The sequence below is a fragment of the Oncorhynchus clarkii genome, chromosome 14 (assembly GCF_045791955.1).
Source record: "Oncorhynchus clarkii lewisi isolate Uvic-CL-2024 chromosome 14, UVic_Ocla_1.0, whole genome shotgun sequence".
NCBI lineage: Eukaryota > Metazoa > Chordata > Actinopteri > Salmoniformes > Salmonidae > Oncorhynchus > Oncorhynchus clarkii.
The window spans coordinates 12,497,949-12,521,077 of record NC_092160.1 but is presented as its reverse complement, the minus strand read 5'-3'; the positions used below and the strand labels follow the sequence as shown (position 1 = coordinate 12,521,077).

Sequence of the window (23,129 nt, the reverse complement as noted above, 5' to 3'; positions counted from 1 at the left end):
TGTGTGTATGCGCCTTTATTAACTCAATGATATTTATATATATATATTTTTACATAGTTTGCAAACTGATATGTGACACATATTAATGCCAAAATAACAATGCAAAATGGCAAGCCCCCCCAATTTAAAACAAATATACATGTTTTATTTATTTATTGCTAAAAATGTGAGGCTCAAAACAGATGGGGCTCCGCCTCACTTGCCCTGAATGACGTAACAATTGAATCTCTGAGTAACTTTTAAAATGTGTTTTTAAAATGTGTTCCGATCTTTGGGGGCAAACTATCTCTGTACAGTGGGATGAATACATTTGTCAAAATAAACTGTTACTCTCAATATTGTAGCTGTTCCACAGTCTGCCGCCACATAAAAGCTTTGCCCTGGTCCCATTACCTTTGTACATAGTCTGTAGTTCATATGTTACAGTTATCCGTCCTCATCCCTTTCTCCATCTCTGTCTTGCTCCATTTGTGATGTACTATAACAATGGGGGGTATGAGAAAAGATGCCGTGGTCCTATATTGATCTTGGAACCTGGTGGAAAGCAAAGGTAACCAGGAATTATACAATTATCGGACTTGACTGAGTCGTGCCTGCTGTATTGTGTTTTTCAGCAATACACACCCAATATGCACAGACACATACACACACACACAACCTGGGCACTCCTCCTCTCACCAAGGACCCATCACAACACTAATAGATCAGCAAAAGAGCTTCTTAATGGCCTTACACCACTGTTAATTAATAAGGACTGATGAGGAGCGAGGGAGAGAGAGAGAAACGGTCCGTTATAACTATTGTCTCCTGACATTCCATGCTAATGGACTTAGAACACTTTCATACGTAAACATAGCGATCATGTAATGATGACATGAGTTTATTTTTGTGTGTTGGCTTGTAGAATGATCGAAGTAATCTCGTTTCCTTTCCTTTTCCCTTCCCCATGGAAAGCATTAATAACTCAGTATCAAACATTTGAGTTGAATGAAAAAAAGATGCAAAAGTAATTACAAAGTATTTTTACTATCTTGCCAAGTCTCTCTTGCAAAGGAGATTCTCAAGGTCATTTCTTGGTTAAATAAGGGTAGACAAGGATGAGCCTGTTATTGTTCAGTGTCTGTGTTTCTTCCTTGTCTTCCTCCTCAGAGCTAATATCCAGGCGGGGAGAGCAGCAGCGGGCTGTGGCATCATCGGCACAACTTCCTCCATCACTGCATTCTCCTCTAGCGTGGAGTCATCCTCTGTTCCACAATCCTCCTCTGAATCAGGATACTGCTGGATCAGGAGGCTGGGCGGCATGGTAACTACCTCCTCAGAGAACCGCACGTGACGAGATTTTGACATCCGCCTCTGAGAGCGAGAGAGAGAGAGAGAAGAGAGAGAGAGAGAGAGAGAGAGAGAGAGAGAGAGAGAGAGAGAGAGAGAGAGAGAGAGAAAAGGATTGGGTGAATGCCCCAAATTATTTTTCAATTTACAGTTGTCCAAATGCTGACAGTGTGGCACAGCCAAATGAGAGTGAAATCTGTACAAACCTTTTTGGTCACTGTTTCCATTGATAGTGAGGACTCTGAATCTTGAAACACTGAGTGTCGCAGTATACTTCGGGTGACAAGGGGATGTGAGGTGGAGGAGGAAGAGGGGGAGGATGGAGGGAGAGGGGAAAGGGAGGATTTCAGGGGATAGACAGGCATCATGAAGTTGTCCCCCTCTTCCCTCTCTTCCTCATCAGATGGGACTGAGTTGTCTTGTAATCTCTCTCCCCCCTCTCCTTTTAAACATTCTCTCTCTTCTTTCCTCTCCTGTGACCGGTGCTCTCTTTTTCTGTTCATGTGGACCCTGCTCTTCAGGGCAGAGCTGCCCAAGACCTCCACTGGCTGTGGAACAACAAGGTACACTATTATCAACTTTAATCCTTAAGAGTCTATTATTGACGCACACATGCATCAATCTATGTGACGTAATTTAAAAATATCCCCATCAAAATCTGTCAGTTTAAGACAGAGAGATGTTTATTTTTGCGTGGACTGCGTCAATCCACCTCATCCGCCTATGTTGACCTTCTGCATCTGCGGTGGAAGGTGGCCAAACTACAGCAGTGTTTGTCAGACCCGAAAATTGGTCTTTCACTAAAATATCTGTAGCATCTGGTTTGGCCCCACTGGACTCATCTGAAGTCACTACCTCCGATGTGCCAACTTCTGTCTGTTGTGTCCGAACCGTTTGGGCTACACTCTATGGAAAGATAAGATTCTCACTAACACGTTGGTGTTCTCCGTTTTGTTCTACAACCCCCACAAGTGTCACGGGACTCGTCTGAAGACAACCCAGCACCGCTTTAAACAATCAATATAAGTATGGAGGTAGTTTTGTGCCAACAAAAAAAGGTGTTAAGTATGTTTCCAAAATCTTTTTTATAATATATTTTATCTCCTAGATATACGACAGACACTTCAAAAATGATTCCTTATGATTTATTTTTTGTCTGTCTGTTTAGCCATTTATGAATGTTATTCAATGTGTTTCTATGGGCTATAGTACAGTAGTAAAGGACAAATTCAATATGTTATCAAAATAAATTTATATATATTTTTTATACCTACAGGGTCTTAAAATTCCAAATGAAATAGCTAAATGATCCATGGTATGACCATCTTGAAACAATTCCATGTTATCTTAGTAGAAGCCCCCCCCCCCCCCCCCCCCCCCCCCAAGGCATAGACTTTTAGTTCATCAGGATTAGTTAATTTAGGGTCACATAAAAGGTTAGTGATAGTGTTTAAATTAAGGCCTATAGGGGCGATTTCCTGGTCACAGGTTAAACCTAGTCCTGGACTACACTTCAAACTCAATGGAGAATTACTTTTTAGTCCAGGTTAGGCTTAACCTGCGTACAGGAAACTTCACAATAAGGTTTGAGTGAAATCTTACCTTAATGAAGGAGAACTCTAACACAGGTATATGATTTGGCCTCACTTCATCAGAACTGGTTTGTGATTGGACATGACCGTATTCCTTTGGTGCCGATTGGATGAGTTCACATTTACTGTTCTGTTCTTGGACAGGGCTTTGTTCTGTGATATTCATATTGACAGATGAAGAAACATCAGCGCTTCTATCATAACTTTGGTCCAATTCACTTTGTCTGAAGTCCCACTGACTGTTCACATTTCCTGATTGGCTGACTCTGTCCAAGGTCATAGTTGATCGGCCGCTCTCATGATCTTGTGGCCGTCTCTGGCTGGTCTCTAATTGATTGGTGACCTCTTCAGCTGGTGTTTGATTGGCTAAGGTGTCTACTTGTGATGGATTTAGAAACCTGGCCCACTCCTGCCCTGTGAGGATCTCCTCCAACAAGCTAAAGGACCCAAGGCCGAACTCAAAGGAACTTGGGGATCTGTCATGACAAATAAGGAATACTAGATTAGATATATCAAACATGTACATACAGTATATAACTATCTAACAAAGCACCACTGTCTTACTCAATACTCACTAAAACAGGAACTGAGAACTTCCTGTGTGTGAGTGAGAGAGAGAGCGCGAGCGAGTGAGAGCATGATAACAAGCAGGTAATTGACAGTAAATGTCAGTAACTAGGGTGTGTCCGACACCTCACAGCTGTCAGTGCCCAGTATCACCCTGACTAATGTCTCAGCTATGACAACCTCCCTTTGCATATACCAATATTACACAGAACTTACTCAGATGTGAAAGCAAGGTGTTATTCCTAGTTAGATCGCATAGTCAGAAGAATCTCCTAGCCCTGTATTTGTATTTACTAAGGATCACTTCATGTGTACGTGTGTGTAGAGTGTGTGTCTTATCATGTGTATGTGTGCCTGTACATGTGTGTAGTGTGTGTCTTATCATGTGTATCTGTGAATGTACGTGTGTGTAGAGTGTGTCTTATCATGTGTCTGTAACTGTACGTGTATGTAGAGTGTGTGTCGTATCATGTGTATGTGTGTCTGTAACTGTACGTGTGTATAGAGTGTGTGTCGTATGTGTACCTGTACGTGTGTGTAGAGTGTGTGTCTTATCATGTTTCTGTGTGTCTGTGCCTGTACGAGTGTCTCTTCACAGTCCCTGCTGTTCTATAGTGTATAATTAAGACAAAAAGGTTTTCATGACCTACTGACCTGACTAGGAAATACTCCATGCCGTATCTATAGGCAAAGTGGTACACATATTACATTTGAACCAATGCAAATCACAAGACAGTAGTTAAAATCTACTTCATTGGGAAATGAGTTAGCCATTTGCACAGACGCTGAACAACCACAAATATATCAGTTAAGCAAACCATGGCTGCTAACACATACAATACCAACGCTGATCTGCTACACTGACAGCTGTTTGATTGTCTGTTTGTTTTGAACTGACCTGAACTGACCCGCTGTACCGCTGTCTTCTGACAGAGTGGGAGGGGCTTCCCCCTGGCCCTCTCTGATTAGTGACTGAGTGGTCGTATAGCCTTCTTTATTGGACATCTTAGTGACGTTATCATCTCTGGTTAACAGCTGAAACTGTTGAATGAAAAATATATTGAATGTTCGAGTGTAACGCTAGACAGTTAGCTAACAAAGGTTAGCAAATATGTTACTTGTATTTGCTAATGAAACAGTCTGCATCATCAAATAAATAAAATGAGTCAAAGTCAACTCTACTGTACTTACTTTAACTTGTTTTGCATCTTTCCTTTCTTCTCTCACTCCATCCTCCGCTTTCCTTTTCTTCCCTAAACTCTCCTGCCTGTCCCTCCATTTCTCCTTTATCCTCTGTGTCAATCTCTTCATCGACTTAGTTGACGAGGTGTTTTCTGCTACACCTTGACCAGGTGACTTAATCTTCATGACATCTCCATGTCCCGGAACCTCCGACCCCCCATAGCCCAAAGTCCGCCACCTCTCCATTTGAGTCCCCATGTCAAATGGAATAAAGTCAGAGTTTGACGCCATTAGAACCGACCGGTCATGGTTCTGAGCACCCTTGGTCTTGGAGCTTAGAGATGAGTTACTGAGAGGTGATGCGTCAATGTGGCCCTCGTTCCCGGTTTGAGTTCCTGTGAAGGTCATCACTGTTGGCAGAGCCCCCACTGACCCCCCTGGGTCACCTCTTACACTGCCAGCATCCTGTAAGGGGGCGAGGACAGGGGCACCCTGAGCAGCCGAAGGGGATGACACCATCTGTCCCCTGTCCAACTTGGGGAGACTGCCAGTGGGTTGCTTCCTCCCTTCCTCCCCTTTCCCTTTCCGAATGGATCCCCCAAAATTACAGTCCCTCACAGGTATCCCAAACTCCTCCCTGGAGTCCAACCTCCACATCTCACTTTTCCTGGCCTTCTCACATCCCCCTTTTCCCTCAGCTGCTCTGACATCATCAGCCGGAGACAGTCCCAGAGCCCCATTGCCAATGGCGTTAGCCCAAGGTCTCCCCCCATCCTCCCCCTGGCCCTGGGCAGCTGTGGTGGGGCCGTGGGGGGCCTGGTCCTGCCTGCCGTGCTGGGTCTCTGAGCCAGGCTGGAGCCTCAGTCTCTGGAGCATGGACTGAAGCAGAGTCTGGGTGTCAACGGAGGGGCTTGGCTGAGACATTCAGGACAGAGAGCACTCTTACATCAGACCCCCTGGGTTAGACCAATGATGGTATATACAAACAAACATACAGTACATACATATGATATGCTGTATATGGATTATGGATTAGACAGACCAGTGGCTATTGAGATTGAGTTACAGAAAACAATCTGGAATATTCCTTGTGTTTGTCCTCAGTCTTAGTTCAGTTTCAGGCGTGTGCTCTGGCGTCTCTTGTCTTGTTAGGAAGCATGTTAGGATTGCTCTCTTTATCATTCCAGTTGTTCTCCATTGTCATACTTCACCAGTTTTTCCAGATGGATTGTTGACATATTCTTTCCCCTTATTTCCTCTGTCTGTTGCATGGTCACTCCAGTCCTCCTTGGGTTGTCAGAAAAGTTGCGACATCGCTCTGTAGACTCAGCGGTGTCAAAAAAACAGCAACGCTAAAACCCGCTCAAACTCTTCTGTCTCTTACACTCACTCTCTCTCTCTCTCACACTCTCTCTCTCTCTCTCTCTCTCTCTCTCTTCCTTTTCCTCTATCAAATTATCTCACTCTCCAGTTTGTTTCTCTCTATCTCTAGAAGTCACGCGTGTCTATTTTCGTGGTGGAGAAGTTGCCCTTCTTTCGATCATGTCATCACTAGAAGGAGAAGCATGGGAATGACATTCAACAGGCCTTACAGACAGATAAATGCACCCAGACCAGTGAGGCTGGTCTAACTACTCTACAGCACTTTCCTCCACAAGTGACAGTGACTCAATCTCGCTCGCTTTTGTCTATCTTTCTTTCTCTTTCTCTCTCTCATTCTGTCTCTCTGTCACATGTGTACACTGGCACATGCCCTCTTTCTCTGAACAGTGTGGTCAGGAGGTTTTTGGGGGGGCATTTTTGTCTCAGCAAAAGGAGTTGGCCTCAAATCAGGAAAGACATTGCTTCTACTGTTCCACACAAATTTATATCTGTGATACATTTACAAAATCCTTTTTGTTCTTCTTTCAGACATTTGATCATGTTGAAGCTGATTTTGAACATCTTTGAGATCTCTGCAAACAAGTGTTTTTATATGTTATTCATTCATCTACACTGAACAAAAATATAAATGCAACATGTAAAGTGTTGGTCCCATGTTTCATGAGCTGATATAAAAGATCCCAGAAATGTTCCATACACAAAAAAAATAGTATTTCTCTCAGGTTTTTGGGCAGAAATGTTTTTACATCCCTGTTAGTGAGCATTTCTCCTTTGCCAAGATAATCCATCCACCTGATAGGTGTGGCATATCAAGAAGCTGGTTAAAGAGCATGATCATTGCACAGGTGCACCTTGTGCTGGGTATAACGAAAGGCCACTCTAAAATGTGTAGTTTTGTTACACAACACAATGCCACAGATGTCTCAAGTTTTGAAGGAGCGTACAATTGGCATTCTGAATGCAGGAATGTCACCCAGAGGTGTTGCCAGATAATTTTATGTTAATTTCTCTACCATAAGCCGCCTCCAACGTCGTTTTAGAGAATATGGCAGCACACCCAAAGGGACTCACAACCACAGACCACGTGTAACCATGCCAGCCCAGGACCACCAAATCTGGCTTCCTCACCTGCGGGATCGTCTGAGACCAGCCACCCAGACAGCTGATGAAACTGAGAGGTATTTCTGTCTGTAATAAAGCCCTTAAGTGGGGAAAAACGTCTTCTGAATTGCTGGGAAGGCTCGTGAGTGGGTGGGCCTATGCCCTCCCAGGCCCACCCATGGCTGCGCCCCTGCCCAGTCATGTGAAATCCATAATTAGGGACTAATACCTTTTTTCAGTTGATTGATTTCATTATATGAACTGTAACTCAGTAAAAATCATTGACATTTTTTGCGTTTATATTTTTGTTTAGTATAGTTACAACCTACAGTTGAAAGCTGTGGAGTGTGTGAATTGATAGAACCAGTTTCTCTAATGAAGGATTGACCGATTAGACTTGATACTCAGCATTGTTTGGAAGCTGTCTGAAGATCCAGACAGATCACGACATGAGCAGGCGCTGAATCACCAAGAACACGCCCATTCGTTTCTCTCATTGGTCGGTCAAAAAGACGCGCGTTATGGCGTCTTTGAAGTAAATAAAGTGAGTATTTACAACACTTTGCTGTGTATATTTATAGCTAGCTATGGAGGTTAGTGAATAGTATTAATGGCCAATATAATGCACAAGCCTTCTGAATATAGCCAATCGAGCAGGAATGATAGTTTCTGACTAAAATGCTGGCTAGCTAAACAGATTTCACTTTACTCAACTAGCTAACGTTAGCTGGTCCTGTTAGCTGGTTAGCTAACAAGCTTTCCAGACAGCAAGTACCCTTAGCTAGCTACATTGTGAACTGGTGTTATAATGTCGCTAGCAATCTTTGGTCAGTAAATCACTTTGCTAATTTGCCAGTAATATAACGTTACTCCTTTGGAATGAAATTTGTAGCTGGCTAGCTTCCTTCTGCAATCATGTTGACAAGTGCTACCCATTTCAAAAGTGACTGGAGCAACTTTTGCTCACTGATCATTTGCTATCAAACAGAGAGTCACGTTGATATTTGTCAGCTTTCTGTGAGGGATGAGTAGCCAGGAAAACCATTGTAACTGTAGCTATATGTCTCTGACTGACACGCCCTTATTGTCCAGGTGCTATGAAAGTGTGATCTGTACACCTGCATTGTAACTCAAACAAGTACCGTCATCTCCCTGACATGGACTGTGTTGTGACAGGGGGCAACGTGAAAGGTACTTATCCCATCAGACATCGAAGAAGACATTTTATACCACCACCTACAATACCAGTCAAACGTTTGTACACACCTACTCATTCCAGGGTTTTGGACATTGTAGAATAATAGTGAAGGCATCGAAACTATGAAATAACACATGGAATCATGTAGTAACCAAAACATTGTTAAACAAATCTAAATATATTTTAGATTCTTCAAAGTAGCCACCCTTTGCCTTGATGACAGCTTTGCACACTCATTGGCATTCTCGCAACCAGCTTCACCTGGAATGCTTTTCCAACAGTCTTGAAGGAGTTCCCACATATGTATTTATTCGTTATTTTACCAGGTAAGTTGACTGAGAACACGTTCTCATTTGCAGCAACAACCTGGGGAACAGTTACAGGGGAGAGGAGGGGGATGAATGCTGAGGACTTCTTGGCTGCTTTTGCTTCACTCTGCAGTCCAACTTATCCCAAACCATCTAAATTGGGTTGGGGTCGGGTGATTGTGGAGGCCAGGTCATCTGATGCAGCACTCCATCACTCTCCTTCTTGGTCAAATAGCCCATACACAAGCCTGGAGGTGTGTTTTTGGTCATTGTCCTGTTGAAAAACAAATGATAGTCCCAGTAAGCGCAAACCAGATGAGATGGCTTTTCGCTGCAGGATGCTGTGGTAGCCATGCTGGTTAAGTGTACCTTGAATTCTAAATAAATCACTGGCTAATGTCTTCACTATTAGTTTACAATGTAGAAAATAGTAAAAATGAAGAAAAACCCTTGAATGAGTAGGTGTGTCCAAACTTTTGACTGGTACTGTAGCTAGCTAGCTACATGCCTTTTTATTGAATGAAATTGGGATGATTTGTGTGTCTGTGTTTTACAGTGCTGGCCAAGGCCATCCACTCTCTGTCCAGGATAGGTGATGAGTTGTACCTGGAACCACAGGAGGATGGGGTGAGTTACCATGATACACACACAAGCACACTTTAATATGCATACCAAAATACATTGACACTCATTCTCACTAAATCTTATTATATTGTTGCCAAGACATCATTGAGGCCCAGGGATTGGGCTGCAGTTGTCAAGTTACTCTTTCCTGTCTCACAGCTGGCTCTGCGTTCAGTGAACTCATCCCGCTCAGCCTACGCGTGCTTCCTTTTCTCCCCACTCTTCTTCAGCAGGTATGGGGCGTGTGTGTGTGTGTGTGTGTGTGTGAGAGAATGCGAAAGAAAGAAAGGGTACACTACCTATGGCTGCTTCCATTCTTTTACAGGTACACCATTCCCTTAGGACATGCTTTTCGCTGCAAGATGGCTATCAAGGTACAGAGACACATTGCTTTGACCCCAGGGTTGGGCGCAATTTAAATTGAAGGCAGTCAATCCAGTTCATTCAATCATAAAAAAAATGCATTTATTTTTAATTACTTTCACAATAAACTGAAAAGTATAAGCTATTTATAAAAAATGATTTAATTTTAATCTTCAGTTTTCATTCTAACCACTTCCTGAATTGACTGCCTTCAATTTGAATTGAGCCAACCCTATTTGACACATTTCTGTTATCTACAGTTTAATACTCTTCTGTTATATCTGTAATGTCTACTTATTCTCGTCCCTCTCTGCCTCTCTCTCAGTGTGTGCAGGCTGTGTTCAGGTCCCTGTCGTCTCTGGAGAAGACAGTAGAGAAGTGTCACATTGAACTGGATGGAGAGAAGAGTCGTCTCACCTTCACCCTGCACTGCAAACATGGTACAGACCGTTAAAGTGCCATAAAATAACCACAGAACAGTTTTATCTGGAGTTGTAACCACTTTAAACCTCCTCACACCCTAATCAAGGCATATTAAGTGTGTGTGTTTGCGTTCTGTAGGTCTGCTGAAGACACACAACCTGTCATTCCAGGACAGTGAGAGTCTGCAGGCCGTGTTTGATAAAGAGAGCTGTGCCAACATGCTTCGAGCCCAGCCCAGGTCAGCACATTCTCTCTCTCTCTTTCAGTGTTCCTCTCCTGTCATCTTACAGTGCCTTGCGAAAGTATTCGGCCCCCTTGAACTTTGCGACCTTTTGCCACATTTCAGGCTTCAAACATAAATATATAAAACTGTATTTTTTTGTGAAGAATCAACAACAAGTGGGACACAATCATGAAGTGGAACGACATTTATTGGATATTTCAAACTTTTTTAACAAATCAAAAACTGAAAAATTGGGCGTGCAAAATTATTCAGCCCCCTTAAGTTAATACTTTGTAGCGCCACCTTTTGCTGCGATTACAGCTGTAAGTCGCTTGGGGTATGTCTCTATCAGTTTTGCACATCGAGAGACTGAATTTTTTCCCCATTCCTCCTTGCAAAACAGCTCGAGCTCAGTGAGGTTGGATGGAGAGCATTTGTGAACAACAGTTTTCAGTTCTTTCCACAGATTCTCGATTGGATTCAGGTCTGGACTTTGACTTGGCCATTCTAACACCTGGATATGTTTATTTTTGAACCATTCCATTGTAGATTTTGCTTTATGTTTTGGATCATTGTCTTGTTGGAAGACAAATCTCCGTCCCAGTCTCAGGTCTCTTGCAGACTCCATCAGGTTTTCTTCCAGAATGGTCCGGTATTTGGCTCCATCCATCTTCCCATCAATTTTAACCATCTTCCCTGTCCCTGCTGAAGAAAAGCAGGCCCAAACCATGATGCTGCCACCACCATGTTTGACAGTGGGGATGGTGTGTTCAGCTGTGTTGCTTTTACGCCAAACATAACGTTTTGCATTGTTGCCAAAAAGTTCAATTTTGGTTTCATCTGACCAGAGCACCTTCTTCCACATGTTTGGTGTGTCTCCCAGGTGGCTTGTGGCAAACTTTAAACGACACTTTTTATGGATATCTTTAAGAAATGGCTTTCTTCTTGCCACTCTTCCATAAAGGCCAGATTTGTGCAATATACGACTGATTGTTGTCCTATGGACAGAGTCTCCCACCTCAGCTGTAGATCTCTGCAGTTCATCCAGAGTGATCATGGGCCTCTTTGCTGCATCTCTGATCAGTCTTCTCCTTGTATGAGCTGAAAGTTTAGAGGGACGGCCAGGTCTTGGTAGATTTGCAGTGGTCTGATACTCCTTCCATTTCAATATTATCGCTTGCACAGTGCTCCTTGGGATGTTTAAAGCTTGGGAAATCTTTTTGTATCCAAATCCGGCTTTAAACTTCTTCACAACAGTATCTCGGACCTGCCTGGTGTGTTCCTTGTTCCTCATGATGCTCTCTGCGCTTTTAACGGACCTCTGAGACTATCACAGTGCAGGTGCATTTATACGGAGACTTGATTACACACAGGTGGATTGTATTTATCATCATTAGTCATTTAGGTCAACATTGGATCATTCAGAGATCCTCACTGAACTTCTGGAGAGAGTTTGCTGCACTGAAAGTAAAGGGGCTGAATAATTTTGCACGCCCAATTTTTCAGTTTTTGATTTGTTAAAAAAGTTTGAAATATCCAATAAATGTCGTTCCACTTCATGATTGTGTCCCACTTGTTGTTGATTCTTCACAAAAAAATACAGTTTTATATCTTTATGTTTGAAGCCTGAAATGTGGCAAAAGGTCGCAAAGTTCAAGGGGGCCGAATACTTTTGCAAGGCACTGTACCTCCTATGCATCACTTAGATTTTTCCTTCTTTCTTTCCTCCAGGTTGCTGGTTGACACGGTGCTGCACTTCCCTCCCTCTCTGGAAGAGGTGAGTGTGTCAGTAAGTGGAGAACGAGTGTGGTTCAGGAACCATGTAGATGACGAGGCAGGTGAGGAGAAACCCGTTTTGTTTTTCTATACTATTGAAGTGTTGGCGGTGTAGTGTTTATTAAGTCAATAACCCTGTATAGCAAAATGATAGTAATATCTTTAATCCCCCCTTCTCCTTTTTGCTCTCTCTCTCTCTCTCGTAGAGCAATCCAAAGCCATGCTGACTGAACTGTGTTTGAGTTCTGATGAGTTTGACCACTTTGCTGTCGGAGCTCAGACCAGCATCACATTCTGTCTAAAGGAGCTGAGGGTATGTAGGGTTCTGTTACTTGACAAATAGGTTATTACTGTTGTTATAATCTGACGTGGTATGTCATAAGTGATTTGAAGGCATCATAGCAGGCCACTTAATGAAGCGTTGCGTTGTCTTTCAGGGCTTGCTGGTGTTTGCAGAATCCACAGGACTCCCAGTCTCAATGTATTTTGATGAGCCAGGCAGGTAAGGATACATATTCACCACTCACAAATACCAATATGAAGGTATAAGTATATATTGTTTCCCGTGTAGCATTCATGTCTGTTTTTGTCAGTCCTGTGGTGTTAAGTGTTACAGACAGTGTTCTGGAGGTGAACTTCGTGCTTGCCACTCTGTCTGATGACTCCAACCTCTGTAACCATAACAACAACACAAAACGGTAATTGAACATTAACTGTCAAACATTCAGAACAGTCATGCCTCTTTGTACAGGACCCTGTTCTTTACCCAGAATCCTCTCCGTTCTCCCCAGAGCTCGCTCGCCGCCACCTCCTGACGACTTTATGACTGACGACATTGACTCTTATCTCATCGCCATGGAGACCAGTGAATTAGCGGGTCCCTCCGATGCCCTTGCGCCCCGGTCCCCCTCGCCCAATCACACACTTACAACTCCGCCATCTGTAGCCATGCGCAGGCTAGAGAGAGGAGAGGAAGAGGAGGAGGAAGATACCGAGGACACTGAAAGACCTCCAAATAAAAAGGTGAGCTTTGTTGTCAAAGGGCTTGCTGTTACTTACACAACTCCTGGGATCAATGTAAAACTAACCCCTCTCCCCCTCTCTTTCTTTATTACCGCTCAGTTCCGCTCGCTCTTTTTCGGGTCAGTCTGTCCCTCTGATTCTCAACTGACCAATCAGACGATCAAGAGCCAGGAAGTGCTGGCCAGTGACAGCGAGGACGACACCCAAGCATCATTGCCGTGACCTGGGGTGGTGGAGTTGAAGCCACGTGTGTTTGTGTGTGTGTGTGTGTGTGTGTGTGTGTGTTTTGGAGAAACCCACTTATAGAATCCCTGCGAAGAGATATTTAAAAAGATGAAAAAAGGTTTGCACCTAATCTGAAGACTAATCACGTTAGATGTGGAGTCTTACCCTTGGGATACTTTTTTAGAATATGGATTTGAACAAATCCAGACCTTTCTAGTTCTAATGACCGTTGCAGCCTTGAGAAGAAAGTCTGCACTCAGTAGGTCCTCTGAGGGACAGTGATGGGACATTCAGACTTTTTATTGGACCATATCATCACACTGGGGGACTCTGGAATTATGAGGAAATGGACAAGTACTTCCTGTTTATGATGGCATGTCAATGATCAATGTACACAAGCTCTAGAATAAAAAAACACTTTTTTTTCTCCCCTGAGTTTGAAAATATAAATGGTTTTATTTACATTTTTTTTTTCAAGTCTACACTTGGATGAGATGTTTTATGGGTAATTTTTGTGGTTTGTAAAAACTTTTAGAATGTCGATTTCTTTCCTTGCTTGTTAAAAGTATGTCTCCATAGATGGAGTTGAGTTTCTTTTGGAACCAAATGTCTGTGAGCCACTGTTTCCAGGGAGGGGAACACTGCTGTGTAGCACCTGAAAACTCTTCCCCCTCGTCTGAGGCTTCCTCCTCTCCCTCTTTCTCTCTTTCTCTAACTCCTTCTCCCTCTTCTTCTGTAACTTCTCCTCCTCTTTCTCCCTCCTCTCCTGCTCCCTCCGTCTCCTCCTCCTCTCTCTGGAGCTCAGGTTCTCTTCTTCCTCCCCCCTGACCGTGCTCCCCTCACCCGTCCCATCACTGAAGTCCTGGATCAGGATTTGGGGAATGGGGACTTTGTGCTCCCCTTTCTCCCTGTCCTGCCTTGGTTGCTCCCCTTTGAGCCTGCGGAAGAGACCAAATAGCCTGGGGGTGTCGGTCGGTCCTTTGTCAGATTTAGGCCCAGTCTGAAGTGGGGCAGTGTCCGGGTTGCTCCCTGTCACCCGTTTGGATGATTCTGGGCGCTTTGGTACCTGAATGGGAGATGTGGGTTGTGGTTGATTGGACTGAATGAAGCCTATATTTGATTGATTGGATTGTGTGAAGGTGGGTTGTGATTGGTTGGGTTTAGTGAAGAGATCCTCAGAGAGCCTGCGGGTGAGCCTCCGGGAGCTGGAGGATTTGCAGAGCCGGAAGTCTCCGGAAGGGGTTGCCCACGGTCCATCACAGGGCGTAGTCCTTTGGGACGAGACATCAATTTGTGTGGACACCGAGTTGCCAGAGTCAGCCTTTGAGTCTGCAGGAGGGGGAGACTCACTCTGACTTTGTGACTTTGGGTTGTCAGGTATGTGAGGGAAGTCACCTGTCAGTGATTCCCCCTGATGTAATGGTGGAAGGATGTCAGTTGAGGCTTTCTTTTCTTTCTCTCCTTCACTCTCCCTGACTTTCTGGGTCTCCTGATCTGGACGGATGGTGACTGGACTCTGGGGTTTTTCAGGAAGCTTCTGTTCTGATGAGTTCCTCTCCTCCACAGGCTCAGTAGTGGATGTCAACTCTGGAGAAACCTGGCTCTGATTGGCTGGTATTGTGCTAGAGGGCTCTGTGTACCGTACCTCTGTCTCTGTGCGTCTCTGAATGTCATGTGGAGACTCCATGGTCGTCTCTGTCCCTGTGTTTGTGTCAGTGGCTTTCTCCGTGCGCGTCTCAATCCCTATGTATACAGCTACCCGTATCTCTGATTCTTTGTCCGTCTGTGTTTCTGCCTCAATCTGTGACCCCAACTCTGCCTCTACTCTTGTGTCTGCCTCTATGTGCATCGCTGACTCATTTTCTTCCTGCGTCTCTGGTTCTGTATGTGCCTCTAACGCCGTTTCTCTCTCTGCCTCAGATTTTTCATCTGTGTGTGTCTCCGTCCCTTTGTGTGACTGGATCTCTGTACGAGCCTGTATCTCCTTGTCGGTGTGTGTCTCTGTGCCAGTGCCTTTGTCTCTCTCGGTCAGTGAGCCCGTGTCTGTTTCTGCCTCCAAGTTAACATCTGCCTCTTGTTGTGTGTCTGTCTCCGTGTCTGTATTCACATCTGTTTGAGTCGCTGTCTCTTTTGACCCCATGTCCGTCTCGGTCTCTACACTTTTATCTGTGTGTAGTCCTTTCTGTACCTCTGCCTCCATTTCCCCCTCTGTCTTGGCTTCTGCTCTTATCTGAATCTCTACATATGTGTGGGTCTCTGTCACTCTTTCCTCCTCTGTCTTTGCTTCAATGTATGTCTTCAGTTCTGTGTCTGGAGCAGTTTCCTCTTCTGTGTATGTCTTCAGTTCTGTGTCTGGAGCAGTTTCCTCCTCTGTGTTTGTCTTCAGTTCTGTGTCTGGAGCAGTTTCCTCTTCTGTGTATGTCTTCAGTTCTGTGTCTGGAGCAGTTTCCTCCTCTGTGTATGTCTTCAGTTCTGTGTCTGGAGCAGTTTCCTCCTCTGTGTATGTCTTCAGGTCTGTGTCGGGAGCAGTTTCCTCTTCTGTGTATGTCTTCAGGTCTGTGTGTGGAGCAGTTTCCTCCTCTGTCATTGCTCCTGCACATGTCTCTGTCTCCTTGCTTTTCTCTGCCTCACCCTTCGTCTCTGTCACTATATGCACTGTGATGAAATTTGCACTCGCTGTTGACTGTTTGTTCAGTACTTCCTGTGTTTGCATGGTGTCTTTACTGTGGTCAGTTTCCTGTGTCTGGCTGTCGCTGTGCTGCTCAGAGACCGGTGTCTGGCTGAGACCCCCATGCTCCTGGCCCTGTGAAGTGACGCTGTGGTCCGAGGTGAGCTGACGCTGCTGGGAAGGTTCTCTGTCTGAATCTGGGGTCAGCTGGGTTTTCTGTTTTCTGTCCTCCTGTTCTAAGGGTTCTTTGTGTTCTAACGGTTCTCTCGTTTCCACTGGGGCCCTGTCCTCTGTAGCTGAACATGGAACACCCGGAGCCTTCACTGGACTACCATCCATCTCACTTCTTCTCAGATTCCCTACCTCGCTTCTCTCCTCCCACACCTCCTGTGAAACCTTCCTCACCTCTCTGCCTTCTCCCTCCCACTCCCCAATGTCTGTCCTACTCCCTCTTATCCACTTCTTGCGGAGGAGCGAGGGAGAGAGAGAGAGGAGGGAGGGCGAGCGAATCAGAGGGAGGGACAGGTTCCCTTTCTCCCTCTCCTTCCTGTTCCTCTCCTCCTCCCTCTCTCGAACCCTCGTCCACGCCATCCGATATCCGTGGCAACGACCCCGGGGATCAAAGGTGGAGGCGGGCCGTTCCATTCTCCACTCCTCCAGCTCTCTCTCCGTCTGCCTCTCCAGATCCTTACTCGACAGGGGGACAGAACACACCTACAGTGGGGAGAACAAGTATTTGATAACCTGCAAAATCGGCAGTGTTTCCTACTTACAAAGCCTGTAGAAGTCTGTAATTTTTATCACAGGTATACTTCAACTGTGAGAGACGGAATCTAAAACAAAAATTCAGAAAATCACATTGTATGATTTTTAAGTAATTAATTAGCATTTTATTGCATGACATAAGTATTTGATACATCAGAAAAGCAGAACTTAATATTTGGTACAGAAACCTTTGTTTGCAATTACAGAGATCATACGTTTCCTGTAGTTCTTGACCAGGTTTGCACACACTGCAGCAGGGATTTTGGCCCACTCCTCCATACAGACCTTCTCCAGATCCTTCAGGTTTCGGGGCTGTTGCTGGGCAATATGGACTTTCAGCTCCCTCCAAAGATTTTCTATTGGGTTCAGGTCTGGAGACTGGCTAGGCCACTCCAGGACCTTGAGATGCTTCTTACGGAGCCACTCTTTAGTTGCCCTGGCTGTGTGTTTTGGGTCGTTGTCATGCTGGAAGACCCAGCCACGACCCATCTTCAATGCTCTTACTGAGGGAAGGAGGTTGTTGGCCAAGATCTCACGATACATGGCCCCATCCATCCTCCCCTCAATACGGTGCAGTCGTCCTGTCCCCTTTGCAGAAAAGCATCCCCAAAGAATGATGTTTCCACCTCCATGCTTCACGGTTGGGATGGTGTTCTTGGGGTTGTACTCATCCTTCTTCATCCTCCAAACATGGCGAGTGGAGTTTAGACCAAAAAGCTTTATTTTTGTCTCATCAGACCACATGACCTTCTCCCATTCCTCCTCTGGATCATCCAGATGGTCATTGGCAAACTTCAGACAGGCCTGGACATGCGCTGGCTTGAGCAGGGGGACCTTGCGTGCGCTGCAGGATTTTAATCCATGACGGCGTAGTGTGTTACTAATGATTTTCTCTGAGACTGTGGTCCCAGCTCTCTTCCGGTCATTGACCAGGTCCTGCCGTGGAGTTCTGGGCTGATCCCTCACCTTCCTCATGATCATTGATGCCCCACGAGGTGAGATCTTGCATGGAGCCCCAGACCGAGGGTGATTGACCGTCATCTTGAACTTAATAATTGCGCCAAGAGTTGTTGCCTTCTCACCAAGCTGCTTGCTTATTGTCCTGTAGCCCATCCCAGCCTTGTGCAGGTCTACAATTTTATCCCTGATGTCCTTACACAGCTCTCTGGTCTTGGCCATTGTGGAGAGGTTGGAGTCTGTTTGATTGAGTGTGTGGACAGGTGTCTTTTATACAGGTAATGAGTTCAAACAGGTAATGAGTGGAGAACAGGAGGGCTTCTTAAAGAAAAACTAAGGTCTGTGAGGGCTGGAATTCTTACTGGTTGGTAGGTGATCAAATACTTATGTCATGCAATAAAATGCTAATTAATTACTTAAAAATCATACAATGTGATTTTTTGGATTTTTGTTTTAGATTCTGTCTCTCACAGCTGAAGTGTACCTATGATAAAAAATGACAGACCTCTACATGCTTTGTAAGTAGGAAAACCTGCAAAATCGGCAGTGTATCAAATACTTGTTCTCCCCACTGTAGGTGGGGGTGAAAGGGAGATACGGGGGGAGGTGGTAAAAGTGGGGATTTATCTGCTATCGCACAGGTGTGTGTATTTATATACATGGTAAGATAGTTCAAGTATAACTTGTGTACATGCGTATCGGTCCTGAGGCCAGGTGTCTGACCTCTGCAATGAAGGTATCGTCCTCCTGCTGCACCTGCTCCCTCACACCCCTCAGCCTCTCTAGAGTCTCCATCTGGCCCTCGCACGCCTCCCTCTGCTCCACCCGGCCCAGAGCCCTGCGCACCAACACCACCGCCACCTGGAACAACACACGCACTCCTGATGGAGGGGGGATAAAAACAACACAAGGAGGGAAACAGAGGAATCAAATCTCCTCTTAGAGAGATTCTTTCAATCTTGTGTGGACGGAAGGGCCAAGAAATAAGAATAGGTAGATTAGATAGAGGATTGATAGAATGCATAAATATGACCATAGATGATGGATTAACGAAGTCCCTTATTCAGGTACAGACCGTAGCAGAAGAACAGGTCCCAGACCCTGAGCAGGGTGTTAAAGGGTAGGTGGCGTGTGAACAGGCACATCAACCAATCAGTGGCGAACATCAGAGGCTCCACGCCGTGTCTCTGCAGGTGCTTGTGAGCCGCGGGACACGTCCTCTTCAGCACCCTGGTCAGCATGGCTGCGTCAAAGAGAACCCCCTCCTAACGACAACATTAGAGGGACAAGTGTCCGGAGAGCTGCTATTCAGCTATGTTACAACATCCAAACCCTTTACTGATTAAAAATATATGCACGTTACACTGTTGAGCACGCTTTATCACAAATTGATCATGTGTAGTAAAGTAACTGTGTGTAGAGCAATCATCTTACCAGAAGGGGACTGTAGTAGCCATGGAGGTACTGTTCACTGATCTGCACCAGACACCAGAATGCCTGCTATAGGAGGGGAAAGCAAAGGTATTAAGAGAGATGGAAGGTCCAGTCTTTTCAATGTGATGATGAAGGATCACTGGTGATAACATGGTGATTGTAACAGTACCTCAGTAGGCATGTTCATCAGCAGTACAGCTGCTACAGGTCCCTGGGCCTGGCAGTAGCCCTCCTCAGGCTTCAGCTGAGTGAAGGCCTTCAGCACCCGGAACAGACCACGCTGTCTGCCCACACAAACAGCACAACACTCTGATGCATCAAACATTGACAGGGTAACACTAGATAATATTTATACAAAACTACAAGAAGGAGGGATGGAGAAAGATGTGTTTAGTATGTCATCATTGAACATGTAGTATTATGAGGCTCTGTTACCCATGGCCGTCTCTGGAGAGGAACATCTCATGGAAGGGGAACTGGCGGTCTAAGTCTCTCTCTATAATGTCCACCCAGCTCTGTAGTGCGGGTCTGGAGTCCAGAGTCTGATAGAGGGGGAGAGATTTACCTGATGGCTAGGTTTTACTCTGCTATATTTGTAGATTTACAGTAAGTATATCATGCAAATGGAACAGTAAGGTTCTAATTGTTGGTTCTATCTGTAGAGGTGGTTGCTCTCTAACCTGATAGAGGTCCTTGTTGTGGCGCATTCTGTCTGTGGCGCCACACAGCAGTGGCCAACATTTAGCCCTGAGGGATGCTGGGATGCCTTTCTGACACTGCTCTTTGACCTGAGAGACGGGTGGAGGGTGTGTAACGGTCATGCCAGAGTAAACACCTGGGTCTGGTGTTCCAGAAAAGGTTACATTTAAAAGGCAGAGTACACACCTTGCTGGAATTTTTTAGTAAGACACGATCCCATTGGCTTATGATGTTGATCCACTTGGCCTCTCTCTGTCTAACGAGCTCAGGGGACGGGCCTTCACTCCTAACCAACATATCATCAGCAGAATATGGTGAACACTTTAAACAAAACTGTCATAACATTTCCAAGGCAGTATATTTCTCGGGTAGGTAACAAACTCCTCACTATGGCTCGCTCTATTCTGTTTCTGTGGACAAAATGATCTGCACATTTCCTGAGATGAGTCAACTGCACCTTCAGTTCTTGTCACAGAGAACGAAAACACCATAAACACCCACAGGAAACAGGAAAACCACAAGGTGGCGGTGCGACTGTCTCCATGGCAACGGGTCAGGATGTTCAACGACAGAGTGAGTGAGTGTGTAGGAGGTGATTGTTATATTGGTGTTCTGATTCTACCTGGGTCAAGACCCATTTGTACTTGCATCTATTGAAAAACAATTCTGTCTGATGCTGAACGGTCACCTTTCCTGCCATAACTGTGTTTTTTTGCATTCAGTTGCAAGCTATAGGATGTCTTTAGTGGATTTTATCCACCAGAAATGCATTCTCTCTGTTTGTTTCTCTTATCGTAACTAATCAATATTTTTTTTTAAACAGAGAGAGAGAATGGTAAAAAAAAAAAGGTTTTCAGTGCTGCTGAGCCAGAAGGTCTGTGTAGTACTGACCCAGTAGTGGATCCATTCCCCAGGATGAAGCCGAAGCGGTCTGTCTCTGTGGCTGGAGCTCCAACACTGACCTCTGACCCCCTGTCAGAACCAGAACTGTCCTCTCCGCTGGGGGGCGTCTGGGTCGGGGTGGACGCACTCAGCATCTTACCCTACAGAACAAAGAGAGGAGAGACAATGGTCTCAGTTACAATATAGTGCACACGTGTGTGTATGTCTGTACTGTTGGTGTTCAGAATGAAAGCAAGTACAAGTGTGACACAGAATACTCATCCTGTATATTAGAAATTAGGATGCTTAAAACCTTTTACAATCTAGGCTACATACATACATACATGCATACATACATATAGTTGAAGTCGGAACTTTACATACACCTTAGCCAAATACATTTAAACTCAGTTTTTCACAATTCTTGTTATTTAATCCTCATAAAAATGCCCCGTCTTTGGTCAGTTAGGATCCCCACTTTATTTTAAGAATGTGAAATGTCAGAATAATAGTAGAGAGAATGATTTATGTCAGCTTTTATTTCTTCCATCACATTCCCAGATTTGATGATTTGCACTTTTCGCACCAAAGTACGTTCATCTCTAGGAGACAGAACGCGTCTCCTTCCTGAGCGGTATGGCGGCTGCGTGGTCCCATGGTGTTTATACTTGCATACTATTGTTTGTACAGATGAACGTGGTATCTTCAGGCATTTGGAAATTGCTCCCAAGGATGAACCAGACTTGTGGAGGTCTACAAAAAAAAATTCTGAGGTCTTGGCTTATTTCTTTTGATTTTCCCATGATGTCAAGCAAAGAGGCACTGAGTTTGAAGGTAGGCCTTGAAATACATCCACGGGTACACCTCCAATTGACTCAAATGATGTCAATTAGCCTATCAGAAGCTTCTAAAGCCATGACATAATTTTCTGGAATTTCCAAGCTGTTTAAAGGCACAGTCAATTTAGTGTATGTAAACGTTGGACCCATTGGAATTGTGATACAGTGAATAATAAGTGAAATAATCTGTCTACAAACAATTGTTGGAAAACTTATTTGTGCCATCCACAAAGTAGATGTCCTAACTGACTTGCCAAACTGTAGACATTTGTGAAGTGGTTAAAAAACGAGTTTAAATGACTCCAACCTAAGTGTATGTAAACTACCGACTTCAACTGTACATACATAGTGTGGTGCTACAGAATCTAGCCACAGCATCAGCAGATGAACTTGTTTAATTTGAAGCAGAAGTGATACCCTATCTACTCCCTGCCATGCCATCAACCGTGACTGTAACCACACCTGGTAGTTATAAAGTAGTAATGATGTAAAACGATGTAAAATCAAATACCTTTGAGTTCTCTCTCCTCTTTGATCACTGGATGGGATGCTTGCTGGAGAGAAGTGTTTGGTTAGAACGAGATTGGAGAGGACGCGAGAAACTTCCGCTATTAATGCTGTCACGTGCTCTTTCTATCACACACACATAGGAAGTCGTTACAATAATGCGCGTGTGCGAATTACGGTGTAATAGCATTTTATAGGAGGGGGATGTTGTGTAAGGAATAAGAAATGAAGTAAGTGAACCTTTGCCACATTTAAAATGGCGACAACGTCTACCCAGGCCTATGCTGCTGTTTCCCACCAGTTCTCTATGTTCCTCTGGGAGCGACAGCGCCAGAGCATAGTAATAGGAAGCCGAGGATTTCCGAATGCTTCGGAGCTTTCACCAAAGTGTGCCAAAAAACTGTTCAATCTTCAGAGCTTTATCATTATCTGTTCAAAATGCACATGAGTGACATCTGCTGGTCAGCAATACATAGACGCATGTGATTATTAGATGAACATTTTTCCTCCGTTGTTTTCTTCAAACCCCCGTGGCGCAGCGGTAAATCGTTGGCTTTAGTAGCCTATAATCAGTTGGAATACCAGATTTGCATCTTACATCATTCTCCATTTTTTTGCCTTCAAGTTTACTCTTTTTCAAAAACGATATCTATTGCATGATTTAGGGTGCTTAAACAGACGCCTATGCTATACTAAATACAACGAATTATTTGAACAACAGTGCAGAAAGTGTGGTTTCACATAAAACAAAAACAAATGTACCTTCAATGGGTTTCGACCTCCTACCCTCATGTCCCTGAATATGCCATTATTCCCTACTCAACCTGCTAAGCCAGGGGTTCCCAAACTTTTTCACTCAGGCCACACTTCCAGCATTGGGGAACAATCTGCACACCACACCTTTTGTATGGTTACTTCTACACATTTTGTCATGGGGTGCAGAGAAAATGTTGCAGTTTTACAGCAAATGTTCTTGCAATTGTATATATTTTGCCATGTCTAATGTGTATTCATATGATATAAGTGACTCAAACATTATAACATAATCTTAGGGTTTAAAA

At 44.5% G+C, this 23,129-nt stretch overlaps 3 protein-coding genes across 5 annotated transcripts; 1 reads left to right on the top strand and 2 right to left on the bottom strand.

The window, feature by feature from the left end:
• Nucleotides 1-2: 2 nt before the first annotated feature.
• On the bottom strand, nucleotides 3-6,106 carry LOC139365981 (uncharacterized). Of its 2 annotated transcripts, XM_071103051.1 has the most exons (6): nucleotides 5,713-6,106; nucleotides 4,680-5,585; nucleotides 4,387-4,529; nucleotides 2,932-3,397; nucleotides 1,536-1,877; nucleotides 3-1,353 (listed from the first exon to the last, which is right to left on the bottom strand). In XM_071103051.1, exons 2-6 carry the CDS (start codon nucleotides 5,544-5,546, stop codon nucleotides 1,114-1,116), a joined length of 2,058 nt encoding a protein of 685 aa, XP_070959152.1. In that variant the 5' UTR covers nucleotides 5,547-5,585; nucleotides 5,713-6,106; the 3' UTR covers nucleotides 3-1,113. The 2 variants fall into 2 exon arrangements, with proteins under 2 accessions (XP_070959152.1, XP_070959151.1); XM_071103050.1 differs by having other exon boundaries at nucleotides 4,680-6,106.
• Nucleotides 6,107-7,611: 1,505 nt separating this feature from the next.
• Nucleotides 7,612-13,895, top strand: LOC139366287 (RAD9 checkpoint clamp component A). The gene is made up of 13 exons (XM_071103595.1): nucleotides 7,612-7,698; nucleotides 8,247-8,345; nucleotides 9,217-9,287; nucleotides 9,444-9,517; nucleotides 9,610-9,658; nucleotides 9,973-10,087; nucleotides 10,209-10,308; nucleotides 12,025-12,131; nucleotides 12,276-12,382; nucleotides 12,507-12,571; nucleotides 12,663-12,767; nucleotides 12,861-13,092; nucleotides 13,192-13,895. The coding sequence occupies exons 2-13, from the start codon at nucleotides 8,312-8,314 to the stop codon at nucleotides 13,312-13,314; spliced, it is 1,182 nt and encodes a 393-aa protein (XP_070959696.1). The 5' UTR covers nucleotides 7,612-7,698; nucleotides 8,247-8,311; the 3' UTR covers nucleotides 13,315-13,895.
• LOC139366286 (TBC1 domain family, member 10C) lies at nucleotides 13,827-22,180 on the bottom strand. 2 transcript variants are annotated; one of them, XM_071103592.1, is made up of 10 exons: nucleotides 22,073-22,180; nucleotides 20,732-20,883; nucleotides 20,027-20,126; nucleotides 19,822-19,929; nucleotides 19,577-19,683; nucleotides 19,311-19,425; nucleotides 19,142-19,207; nucleotides 18,783-18,972; nucleotides 18,431-18,588; nucleotides 13,827-16,699 (listed from the first exon to the last, which is right to left on the bottom strand). In XM_071103592.1, exons 2-10 carry the CDS (start codon nucleotides 20,875-20,877, stop codon nucleotides 13,877-13,879), a joined length of 3,813 nt encoding a protein of 1,270 aa, XP_070959693.1. In that variant the 5' UTR covers nucleotides 20,878-20,883; nucleotides 22,073-22,180; the 3' UTR covers nucleotides 13,827-13,876. The 2 variants fall into 2 exon arrangements, with proteins under 2 accessions (XP_070959693.1, XP_070959694.1); XM_071103593.1 differs by having other exon boundaries at nucleotides 19,142-19,204; nucleotides 22,073-22,151.
• Between the last annotated feature and the right edge of the window lie 949 nt (nucleotides 22,181-23,129).